This window comes from Octopus sinensis, linkage group LG11 (assembly GCF_006345805.1).
Source record: "Octopus sinensis linkage group LG11, ASM634580v1, whole genome shotgun sequence".
In the NCBI taxonomy this organism is placed as follows: Eukaryota; Metazoa; Mollusca; class Cephalopoda; order Octopoda; family Octopodidae; genus Octopus; species Octopus sinensis.
The window spans coordinates 7,529,391-7,543,286 of record NC_043007.1 but is presented as its reverse complement, the minus strand read 5'-3'; the positions used below and the strand labels follow the sequence as shown (position 1 = coordinate 7,543,286).

Below are 13,896 nucleotides of genomic sequence, written 5' to 3'. Positions count from 1 at the left end.
ATTGCATTAGTATGGCGCTCAGGAATATAAATAAAACAAGTCTTTTACGTTTCGAGCCTACGCTCTTCAACAGGAAGATACACAGAAAAGAAACACAGAAAGAAACAAGGAGAGAAAAAAAAATGCGTGCAGAGGCTAGCGAATCAACATGGCGTCCAGGGGATTTGTTGTAATTAACTTTCAAATAAAGTTTGTGGATGTGAAAAATCATCATTCTCCTTTTCGTTATTAATGTTACATATGTATGTGTATATACACATATGTATATATATATATATATATATATATTATATATATATATATATATATATATATATATATATATTATATATAATATATGTATATATACATACATACTTATATACATACACACACACACACACACACACACACACACACACACACACACACACATATATATATATATGTACGTATGTATGTATGTATCTATTTTATGCATGTATATAAATCTGTTTTTTCAGTAACCATTTCTTGACTGTTCACGCCTTAATGAGACTAGAGAATGACTCGACGGCTGAACTCCGTCCAGCTTTGGCTATTTTTTACCTGTCACCGTGGGTCCAATATGCGGACCGTTTTACTACAAACAAAATCGGAGCTCCACCCAATGCAACTTTTGACAATAAAACAGGAAGACTCGAATTTAAGGTATTCATTCTATTATTATTATTATTATTATTATTATTATTATTATTATTATTATTATTATTATTATTAAAACACATAGCCTATTTTGCTAGGCATGATGAAAAATGTCAGCTGTCCACAGCCAGCAGACTAAGGTAACACTTGGTTACTGGTCACGCTTCAAGAACCCCGTGAAGAATTCTTGCAGTTCCAAGCAATACTGACTTTTGTAGGTGTTCTACCTTCACACTTGCAGCACTAATCTTTTTCAGCCATGATGGTTTTTGAGGGCTGATACTTCCAAGTGCCCCAATTACTATTGGTATCACGTCTACTCTCTTCATTGACCACAGCCTTCGTATTTCGCGCTTTAAATCGTCATAGTTGTTTATTTTTTATCTTCTTCTTTCACATTGATCCTGTTGTCACCAGGGCAAGCAATGTCGATTATCAGACCTGTTTTGCTTTTACTTTTTATTCACCACAAAAATGTTCGGTTTCCGGTGTCTGTTCTGCTGATCGCACTGGATCATTGCATCTCACAGGATTTTGCAATTCCTATTTCCGGTAATTCCTTCTGGAGTTTTCTCGCACCACCTCTTTGCTCTTTGTAGGCCGGGATTTCCACAAAGCTCCCAATGGATCATTCTTGCCACATTGTCATGGTGTCTTTTGTATTCGCGTTTACTATTGTTGTTGTTGTTGTTGTTGTTGTTGTTCCTCTTCTTCTTCTTCTTCTTCATATTATTATTATTATTATTATTATTATTATTATTATTGTTGTTGTTGTTGTTGTTGTTGTTGTTGTTGTTGTTGTTGTTGTTGTTGTTGTTGTTGTTGTTGTTGTTGTTGTTGTTGTTGTTGTTGTTATTATTATTATTATTATTATTATTATTACTATTATTATTATTATTATTACTAAAAAGAATTTGGTTCAGCCCCCAAGCGACATAAAGAATCGTAGTCATCTTAGAGAAACTTATCTCTTTCCAACTCGGTGGACTGAACGGGGAGATGCAGGGTGTGTATCTTGTTCCTTGAGCCTGCATCTCTCCATTTTGTTAACCGATCCTCAAAGAACCACGTTCCTGTAAGAAGACAACGAAATTTTAAGTCGCATGGAGCTGAATCAAACTTTTAAATACTAGTATAAATAACTCCTAATTAATCCACTGAGTGTGTCTTCATTTAGCTTCTCCACTCATTCGTATATATGTATATATATATATATTATTATATATATATATATATATATATATATATATATATATATATATATATATTTAAAAAAGGAGATGTGGAACACGAGTTGTGATATATAAAAAAAGGAAATGAAGAAAATGCTGACAAAATAATTTAAGTAAGGGAGAGTGTATTTAATTAGGTGAAAGTTCTTTTTACCGGTTGCGCATTTGTTATGCTTATCAAAAGATATTTTTTAAAGAGAGATAGAGTTCCTTTCTGATAGATTTTTTTCTCTTATCTGTATATATATATATCTATATTTATATATAACTGTATATTCAAGTGTGTATGCATGTGTATATATCCTCTTCTTTTTATTTTCGCAGTTTCAAGAATTTCCCTTCACTGACAACGTGAAATTTTCTTTTGCCGTATCAAGGAAGCCGTTTTCGTACACCAAACCGTTAGTGAACTCCACGACACCATACGAAGCCGGTGGTTATATCACGCACCACCCTGGCAGCAGCTTTGCTCCGGACTATTTCTTCTCATCACCTATGAACGCATTCATGTTCACTGTTCAGATTCCTACAGATACACGTAATGATATTAACAAAAATACATTTTAACACAAAATGCACAAAAAAAGCATAAACTGCACATTATCACATATACACTTATAGGGAATATAAAGTAACATACTATGCTATAATGTATGTATACACGTTTGTATGTAGGTGCATGGATGTATACACACACACACACACACACACACACACACACACACCACACACACACACACACACACACACACACACACACACACACATATATATGTACATAGAGAGAAAGATGCATATATACATATTGCGTGTATATATATATATATATATATATATATATATATATATATATATATATAATATATATATATATATATCAGATATATGTATGTAATATAATTTTTCTGAATCTTCAGATTTTTCTATATGCTAGTCCACTGGTTTTAAATTGATATTAATCAAATAAAAGTGGAGGCGCAATGGCCCAGTGGTTAGGGCAGCGGACTCGCGGTTGGAGGATCGCGGTTTCGATTCCCAGACCGGGCATTGTGAGTGTTTATTGAGCGAAAACACCTAAAGCTCCACGAGGCTCCGGCAGGGGGTGGTGGTGAACCCTGCTGTACTCTTTCACCACAACTTTCTCTCACTCTTTCTTCCTGTTTCTCTTGTACCTGTATTTCAAACGGCCAGCCTTGTCACACTCTGTGTCACGCTGAATCTCCTCGAGAACTACGTTAAGGGTACACGTGTCTGTGGAGTGCTCAGCCACTTGCACGTTAATATCACGAGCAAGCTGTTCCGTTGATCGTATCAGCTGGGACCCTCATCGTCGAAACCGACGGAGTGCTCCTATATAAGCCTTGACATCGGGAATAGAGTTTGACAATGATAATGGAACACATAAAGAAAGTATAATATATGAAGATACAAAATATGATTGATTAAATATTTTGTGAAAAAAGTGCACGACTAAAATATCAAAAAAAAAAAGACTTTCTTTGAAATTATTTGGTTTTCATTTCTCAACTGATCTTTATTGGGGTCTCTACATACAGCTTCCCCTAAATTGGGAGCCATTGTGTAGATCAAAGGACTACCTCACATTTGAAGTCATTTTGTATCTTTAGAGGCCCACAGTTTGTCATTGAATGGAATTTTGCTGTCATATTCGGACAGGTACGCCATCATGTCACTTGGATCTCCTCGACCAGGTTTAGCAGCAAGTCACTAACATGATTGGCTCCTCTCTGGCTTCAACTCTCTAGCCTTTGTCACATGACGTAGCATCACCAGACTTAGACTTTTCTATCTTTGTTGCCATATGAAGTGCTCTGACGAATTTTCATTCCTAGTCCCAGATCACTATGTGCCGTTTGGCCAGACTTGAATCTCGCAGCGTCTCCATCCAAATATTATTGCACTTCTACGAACAAGGAAGTCTTTCTTCTGCCGTAGCTTTTTCCCTTGAACTACCAGACTTTGAAGCACTTTTCCATCTCAATGTTTTCCTCCTTATGACCTGAACTATTTCATGTCTAAAGTAAATTCATTCTTTTCGTCTTAATTTCTCTTTCTTCGTTGCCTCTTGGTGGCTTTTCACCTTCTTTGGGATTTTATAAAAATATAAATGAAATAAAATAGAAAAAAACGTGAAATCACATAATGCACTCAGTGCGTTATAAAACCGAAGCCCACAGCAAGTCTTTAAAGGGTGACGATGCTATTCATCTCGGTTGTTAGTCTGTCCCATCCAAACGAGAAAAATTGTGTCTATTGCAAGAAAACATGACATTTTGTTTTTTAAATCCGCAGACAAACCTCATTACACGCCTGATGAAAATCAGCTGTCGACCAGTGTCTGCCCGATACGGTAACATATTGGGTAATGAAGTATATTGGACATACATACACATGCATGCATGTATATATATATATACATATATATAAATACACACTCTCTCTCTCCCTTTCTCACACGCACACTCATACACACAGAAAGATAGATAGATAGATAGATAGATAGATAGATAGATAGATAGATCATAATAATAAAATATGTTGAAATTCTAACTACAAGATAGACAGACCTATTGGGTTGTTTCTATTTGGTCGTATAAAGAGGCCGAGCTGGCAGAACCGTTAGCACAGCGGACGAAATGCTTACCGGTATTTCGTCGGCCGTTACGTTGTGAGTTCAAATTCCGCCGAGGTTGACTTTGCCTTTCATCCTTTCGGCGTCGATAAATTAAGTACCAGTTACGCACTGGGGTCGATGTAATCGACTAAATCCGTTTATCTGTTCTTGTTCGTCCCCTCTGTGTTTAGCCCCTTGTGGGTAGTAAAGAAATAGGTATTTCCCCCGTCTTTACGTTCTGATTTTAAATTCCACCGAGGATAACTTTTCCTTTCATCCTTTCAGGGTCGATTAAATAAGTACCTTCTGAAAACTGGGGTCGATGTAACCGACTATTCCCTATCCCCTCGCAAATGTCAGGCCTTCTGCCTATAGTAGAATGGATTATTCGCTGATATGCTTCTTTTAATAATGTAATAGAATGAAAGAGATTAAAAAACGAACAAGCTTTTAATGATTGACTGGTTTTCTTTCTCGTAGAGTCGACCTGCGCACAGTTACTGAACATCAACGAATGCCAGATCACCGTTCCATTTGAATCAAAGTATCAATCTGGAGGTAAACAACTGAAATGAAAAGAAAAAAAACACGTATCACATTATTTTCTTAGCTTTGAATAAAAAATAAATTATCAAAATGTTTTTACGTATGTATTTGGTTTATTTTGTAATTCAAGGAACCTTATGTTATACGGGTTATGTAACTATTTATTTGCTAACAGCTGTACCTATACCATTACAATGAAAAGCTAACCATTCCAGTTAAAAATGTTGCATGAAATTTCCCTTTCGGTTAAAAACAAATTTTTGAAATGTTCTGAATGTAAATGTATACATAGTGTCCATTATTACGTGCTAGAGACGTTCATATCATGGGAAAAATATCGAATCGGTAGACATATTTTCTTATTTTTAATAAGATATTTTGTTTCAGTCTGTGTTTTTTTTGTTTTGGTTATGAGGTGGGGGGGGGGGTAGCGTCCACAATCTCGAAAGAAATATCTTTCTTAGACGGCGACTGCAATATCTCGTTTTCTTATAGTTTTAGCCATAAACAATGCTTAGTGTTTATCAGACGCAATAATATGAAAGAAATCAAGTCGCCATTTCTGGCAAATCACGTGACCACATAAGAGCTCATTTGCTGGAGTACATCTGACCGAGTTTGAATCTCCTATGTATGGGCAACTGCTAATCTTGCACGATAAACATTACCATTTCTCTTGGAGAGGAACATACCAGGAGGAGTTACCTGGTCACACTTTACTAATTAATGCCTGCGTTAATTTGCGTTTACACTTTATCAGATTTGTCTCTTTTGCTTCCATTTTCTTCAACGAAATTTCTGTCTGGTTTTTTTTTTTTTTTTTTTTGGTTTCACTTCTTCATTTTCTTTTCCTTTTTTAGTCTTCCGTGCATTTATACGCAGCAACATGTATGCAGCCGAGCGATACCTGCAAGTCTACTTTGGCAACACAGTTAAAGTGGAAAAGATATCAATACTTATGGAACACTATACAACAGGACCCGTAAAAGTTTTTAAAATGGCTTACAGTGACGATGGTATGAGCTGGGTATCGGGACCAATGGTAATTATAAGTTATGTCTTACGAATAAAGCTATGATGAGACATGCAGGGGAGGCGCAGAGGAGGCTGTTATTTTTGTTCTGGTCACAAACAAGCCAAGGTAAAAAAAAATTACCCTTGTGTCATAAATCCCTCTTCTACTGCGTACCTGTCTATAAGATGCTAAGATGATGGCTTGGAGAAGATTTCAGATAAACATACATACAAATGTGCGCGGTGGGGTGTACGAGTGCGTGTATATATGGGTGTTTGGTAAGAAGCTTGCTTGCCAACCACATAGTTCCGAGTTGAGTCTCACTGCCTGGAACCTTGGGCTAGTGTATTTTTCTATAGCCCCGACCAGACCATAGTCTTGCAAGTAGATTTGGTAGACGGAAACTGAATGAAGCCTACCACGTGTGTATGTGTATATACATTTAAATACACGTGTGTTTGAGTGTGTGTTTGTCTTTGTGTTTGTCCCCCTACCACCACCTGACCAGTGTTGGTGTGTTTCTGTCCCCATGACTTAGCGGTTCGGAAAAAGTGATAAAGTATGTGCCAGGTTTAAATAATAAATACATACTGGGCTCGATCCGTTCGACTAAAACTCAAGGTGCTGCCCCAGCGTGGTCGCAGTCTAATGACTGAAACAAATAAAAGAGGGAAACGATGAAGATAATGATGACCACATCCACATCCACACACACACATACACATACACACACACTAACACACACGCTATGATCCTGTTTTGTTATAGCAGAATCCATAACCGTTCATTCGAAATCAATACATCTACAAAGATTACTCTACAAGCCACGGTCATCAGACAATGCGAATTCAGAGAAGTCCACATTTCTGGCTTCAGAAGGTGGTTTACCTAAGCCATGAGTGTATATATATATATATATATATATAATATATATATATATACATACATACATACATACATACATACATACACACATATATGTTGCAGAGAAATAGCTAAAATTTGCCGTTTATAATTATACCATATGTTACATATTTATCATATCAGACCTTGATAATACATAGACTAAGATCCCCGTTGAAAGGCCGCTGGTATTTATGGAGTGTTAAACACTTTCAGTGTGCAAATTAGGGACTCCTTCATAGAGTAACTGCTGTATTTATTGAGTATGTGAACAGTTTGGCTGATTGTTTCTCCTGAGACCGTCAGAATGCTGTAGACGCCTCTGACGAGAACCCAATTTGGTTCGGAGGTCGATTGAGGTCGGTTCATCATTTGTTTCAGTACATCTAAAATTTCCCCCTGCTTATAATTATACCATATGTTTTACATATAATGGAGGTAGTTGCGATAAATACCAGATGTTTCCTCTTCAACTGCTTCCGCCTCTCCATTATTACATTCCAATAATCCAATAATGACGTATTATTTAATTTCTCAATCTCAAGAATTTCTAATGAGAAATTACTTATATATCTATCTTATATGTAAAACTGTTTAACTCCTTTTAGGAAATGAAACACTCATAATGGTGAATAAATGATGCCAAAAAATGTCAAATATCCCCTTATATATTTATATATATATATATATATATATATATATATATATATATATATATATATATATATATATATATATATACCGGAGAAAGCACATAAATGTGAATCAAGGTGGGAAAAAATGTACTCAAATACCAGAGGTAGAGTAATATACTTTATTTAAAAGCAGCAGAAATATAACTAAAGCTGTTACTCAGAGTTTCACGTTCCCGTTCGTCGGACAGTTTTGTTAAAATTTTAACAAAGCTGTCCGACGAACGGGAACGTGAAACTCTGAGTAACAGCTTTAGTTATATTTCTGCTGCTTTTAAATAAAGTATATATATATATATATATATATATATATATATATATATTATATATATATATATATATATATATATAACTGGATACTTTTAATGATTAAAGGTCATTATATTTTATATATATATATATATATATATATATATACGTGTGTATACAAACGTATATACGTATATGTGTGTATGTGTATATAAGGCCTTCGCACGGTCATGAATGCATCTAGAAAGTTATACTTCGAGACAAAAGCCAGGGAAAGGTTGTTTATGGAAGACCAGCAGTCGCCCATGCATAACGGCATTTCCTTTCCACGCCTCCGATGTTATCCAAGGGAAAGGCAAAGGCTGATACAGCTAGGCACCAGTGTGGACGGAATTCATTTCTACAGCTGAGTGAACTGGAGCAACGTGAAATAAAGTGTCTTGCTCAAGAATACATCATATCCCTGTCCGGGAATCGAACTCACTACCTCATGATTGTGAGACTGATGCTCTAGCCACTGAACCATGCGCCTTCACACACACACGCACACACGTTTATGAATTTGTTTGCAATATATGTATATATATAGACATATATTATATATATATTATATATATATATATATATATATATACTATAATATATATATATATATATATATCTATATATATATATATATATATATATATATATATATATATATATACTATATATATATAATATTATATACTATATATATATATATATATACATATATCTATATACTATATATATAATACTATATATAATATAGATATATATATATATATATATATATAGATATATATATATATATATATATATATATACTATATATATATATATATATAGATATATATATATATATACTATATATATATATATATATATATATATATATATATATATATATATATATATACTATTATATATATATATATTATATATATATATACTATATAGATATATATATAATATATATATATATATATACTATATATATATATATATATACTATATCTATATATATATATATATATATATATATACTATATTTATATATATATATAGACTATATATATATATATATATATATACTATGATATATATATATATATATATATATATATATATATATATATATATAATATACTATATATATATTATATATATATATATATATATATATATATATATATACTATATATATATATATATATATATATATATATATATATATACTATATATATATATATATATATATATATATACACATATATAAATAATGTAGCTGGCAGAAACGTTAGCGCGCCGAGCGAAATACTTAGCAGTAATTCGCCTGTCGTTACGTTCTGAGTTCAAATTCCGCTAGGTCGACTTTGCCTTTCATCCTTTCGGGGTCGATAAACAAAGTACCAGTTTCACACTGGGGTCGATGTAATCGACTTAATCCCTTTGTCTGTCCTTGTTTGTCCCCTATATGTTTAGCCCCTTGTGACCAGTAAAGAAATATATATATATATATATATATATATATACACACACACGTACGTACAAACGCATGCGGTCCTAACAAATTAATGTATGTACCTAAATACATTCTCTCATGCACACAATGTACATCCAACTATTTATGTTCTGATATTATTTTCTCTCCTAGGTCACAGTAGATCATCTACTCAATGTAAGCATTCCAAGGCCACAAGAATCTAGATATCTTCGCTTCTTCGTTGTGGAACATCATGGCAATGAAGACAATTTAGTTGCTCTCAAACTAGAACTTTTCGGCTGTCAAATATCCACTGATGTAGCAGGTGAGTTCCTATATTCCTATATTTCCCTATTATTTTATTCTTACATCCTTTGACTGGATTCAGTCAATGGACCCGGGTCATAATAAGGCCACCAGAGACCTTTTTAATTATTTCACTGCAGTCCTCATTTTATCGATCTCTATCGAAACACTAAACCTAAGGGCAAAAGGGACCGTAGCATGCACAACGCCAATTTTAAACATGTATAAACATAAATGCAGACACGTAAACACATTGGCATGGTCTTTATATACACACACGTATTTAGCATGGCATTTATATATACACACACATACACACGCATGAATACCACTTATTCTTTTACAGGTTTCACCCATTTTATATACACCACCAGCTTGTCTACAGTTTACTCCTCAAATATTCTACTCACAAACAAATGGTATCTATATGTGTGTGTGTGTGTGTGTGTGTGGTGTGTGTGTGTGTGTGTGTGTGTGCGCGCGTAAAATATATGAGAGAAATAACATTGAATTCACGAGTCTTTATAGCAGGTGCATTAAGTATGATAAAAAAATGTTCAGACAAATACATAACAAAAACACCAGGACTTACAAACACATATAACATACAAAAAACTGCACTACTGGGCACTGCACACATCCTACGCAAAGCACTCTCAATACAGAAACCATAAGAGCATCACAACAAATCACAGCACATATCCAAGGCACACAGAGCTGCGCTCTGTAGTGAAGTGAAAGCACGCTATAATAATAATGATAATAATAATAATAATAATAATAATAATAATAATAATAATAATAATAATAACATTGAAAATACCTTACAAATGAGAACACAGGTTCAAAATTTCCCCAAGACACTTGATGAAGTTTGGAGGGTATGTCAGCCGAAACGTTGTGTTAACAACAAACAAGATGAGGACAAATATCCATCAAATGTAAATAATGTACATAATTCCTCATCTCTTAAATATAGAACTGTACTTTTCGGTTTCTGTTCGAATTAATTTCATATTCGGTGTAATAATGTAGTTTTATATGCTAATCCATGCCATGAGATTCATTTTTGCTATAAACCAATAAATAAGTATGCAGATTTTAGGTAATTTTAGCCAATCGTAAGCTCAGACATATTCATGCCTGTTTCCATAGTAACAAGCCAAACATGAGAACTCTTTTTTTGCGACAAAACACGTGTTGACAAATGTATTTTATTTATTGAAGTGGTCGTGTAATGTACTAAAAATAACAGCGAAATAGGTCTTAAATCACGCACGAAAACTTTTGGGGGATGGGGTTCACGACCGAATGAATTTCCGTGTGTAGAACACAAATTCGCAAAACTTTTCTGAAATTTCCAAAAAATAAAAAGAGTTACGAGGGGTCGTGTGGTGTGCGTTAAGCAGAATCCCGCCAATATTTCATTTGCTTACGGTTGACCGCATCTGCTGCCCCGCACAAAATGACTGCTTCCAAATCCTGTTTTCTGAATGGGGAAAATTATTAAACTTTAAACCTCTATAACTTTTTTAAACACTTTCTCTCGAAAAAGTGAAATACCTCCCGAGATTCAGCATGGAAAATTACACTGATACACCAAATGTTAAAATTTTCAATAAAATTTGAAATTTCCACAAGTGCAACCAAACAGAAAAGATCCCCACCACCAACTCCCTAAAAAATATAAAACCAAAATGTGAACTAACTATAGGCGCAGGAGTGGCTGTGTGGTAAGTAGCTTACTTACCAACCACATGGCTCCGGGTTCAGTCCCACTGCGTGGCATCTTAGGCAAGTGTCTTCTACAGTAGCCTCGGGCCTACCAAAGCCTTGTGAGTGGATTTGGTAGACGGAAACTGAAAGAAGCTCGTCGTATATATGTGTATATATATATGTGTGTGTGTGTGTTTGTGTGTCTGTGTTTGTCTCCCCAACATTGCTTGACAACCAATGCTGGCGTGTTTGTGTCCCCGCAACTTAGCGGTTCGGCAAAAGATACCGATATAATAAGTACTAGGCTTACAAAGAATAAGTCCTGGGGTCGATTTGCTCGACTAAAGGCGGTGCTCCAGCATGGCCGCAGTCAAATGACTGAAACAAGTAAAAGAGAGTAAAAGAAAATGTGAACTAACCGCTCGATCGTTATGTTGAGGCTTAATTGTTATTCTGTATATTTTCTTTTGAACAGATGTTTGTGCAAACGCTCCGACAGTGCAGGACCCTACCGGTATGTATCGGTTTCATTTCAATGGGAATTTTCATAGACATTATATTCTACAACTTTTGTGTGTGCTATGGCTTTTATTGCTTTTTTTCTAATTTAAAGATATCTTAATGAAAGTTTGGCTGCTTGTGTTGATGGAGCGGAGTAGGTGAATGGATATGAAAACGGAGTATTTCAAACGCAAAATTTCGAAATGGAGTTTAAAAGAAATTAAAAACAATGTTTAAAAGAAACACAATCAAATTTAATCGGAATCGATATTGATGAATTCTTCATCTTCATCATCGCCATTGCCATTATCATAGCCGTTGCTGTGGTCGACCTGATCATTGTCGTTGTCGACATGATGATCATCATCATCATTTAATGACCGGCTTCCTTGCTGGGATGGGTTAGATGAGTAGTGTAGCTCGGGACAAGTCGGAGAACTTTGTCATGGAGCATTGCCTTCTTTCGCATGGTTTCTACGACTGGATGACCTTCTTGACACGCTGGGTGTTTTTTTTCTCGTGGCACCAGCGCTAGTTACAATCAACTCGTAACTTCCAAGGCCGAATGCGACCTTTATAACTGACCCCTAAAACTAAGGAAGAACTGAAGACAGAATGGGTGATGATCCTTGGAGAATTTCGAAAATCATAATTAACGAGCAGGAATATTTCATGGAATTAATAGTGAGCCTATTGAGTTATTCGTGAAACTTTATCCCAAAACCCTGAAAGCGTAACCTGTGTTCTGTCTGCTATTCATTGAAAAGTGAAAGAAATTGGAACATGATGATTACTTAATGCACGTTATATATATATATATACGGTTTAAGCAATTGAGATTCAAGTGAGTTCTAATGAATTCACATGAATATGGTCCTTAAGTAGGATGCACCGGAAATCTATATGGTGTTAACCATACGACAAAGTGGGGTGATTACAAATAGGAAAAAAAGCAACAAGAATGGATCAATATATCGGTACAATTGTTTCGTACGAGGACATCTTTAATAAAGCTACAAAAATTGCAGTAAATATAGGTGGCTCGTACTCATCAGCCGAAAAAACATCCGAGATTCCCAAACATCAAAGGGGGTAATGTTACACTTATGAAATATCATGGAAAATTCTATAAAAATTCTATAAAAATGAGAATTTAGATAACATATTGGTTTCTAAGAGTTCAATTAGTATTAATACTAATTGAACTCTTAGAAACCAATATGTTATCTAAATTCTCATTTTTATAGAATTTTTATAGAATTTTCCATGATGTTTCATAAGTGTTGCCTTTTTCCTATATATATATATATATATATATATATATATATATATATATATATATATATATATTATTTATATTATTATATGATTGAACACCTCGCATCCTCTTCCAAGTAAATTTTATCTTAATAATTCTGATGCGCACTCTACACGATCTTTTTACTTTTTTGTTTTTCTCTCTTTTTCTCTTTTATTCTTTTACCTCCTCTTCTCCCACTATTCTATCATATTACTCTCTCTTCCTCACTCCTCATCCCTTGTTCACATGGCTCACATGTGACCATCGGTCATCTTTATTTCTACTAACTCGTGTTTTTTTTTCCTTTCTCTCCATTCGCTGGAACGAGGAAGACGTGTTCTTGTTTGTCTCCTGTCCAAACTTGATGTACGCGTTCACTACCACGAACTCATTTAGGCTTAGCAGCCCTTCCTCTTTGTTTTCCCTGTCTTGTTTAGGTTACCAATTTTGACCCTCCGCAAAATCCCAAATTTTATTTAATTTGCTTTGCGGGGGCAACTGCTTTATCGAAAGTGTATATTGCTGTGAAAATGCTCGAAATACGAGACTAGAAACACCAACAACTGATGAAGGGTCGTTCTTTATGTTGTTTGTCTTGTTTTTTGCATCTGTGTCTTTCGTTGTTCGAAA

At 34.5% G+C, this 13,896-nt stretch overlaps 1 protein-coding gene across 1 annotated transcript in view; it reads left to right on the top strand.

Moving 5' to 3' along the window:
* Positions 1–13,896, top strand: part of LOC115217410 — a 93,929-nt gene that overhangs the window by 74,013 nt on the left and 6,020 nt on the right. The window contains exons 20-25 of the mRNA XM_029787103.2: positions 483–669; positions 2,220–2,433; positions 5,011–5,088; positions 5,937–6,118; positions 9,615–9,768; positions 11,941–11,979. Coding sequence (XP_029642963.2) covers positions 483–669; positions 2,220–2,433; positions 5,011–5,088; positions 5,937–6,118; positions 9,615–9,768; positions 11,941–11,979 — 854 coding nt within the window. The remainder of the gene's footprint in view (positions 1–482; positions 670–2,219; positions 2,434–5,010; positions 5,089–5,936; positions 6,119–9,614; positions 9,769–11,940; positions 11,980–13,896) is intronic.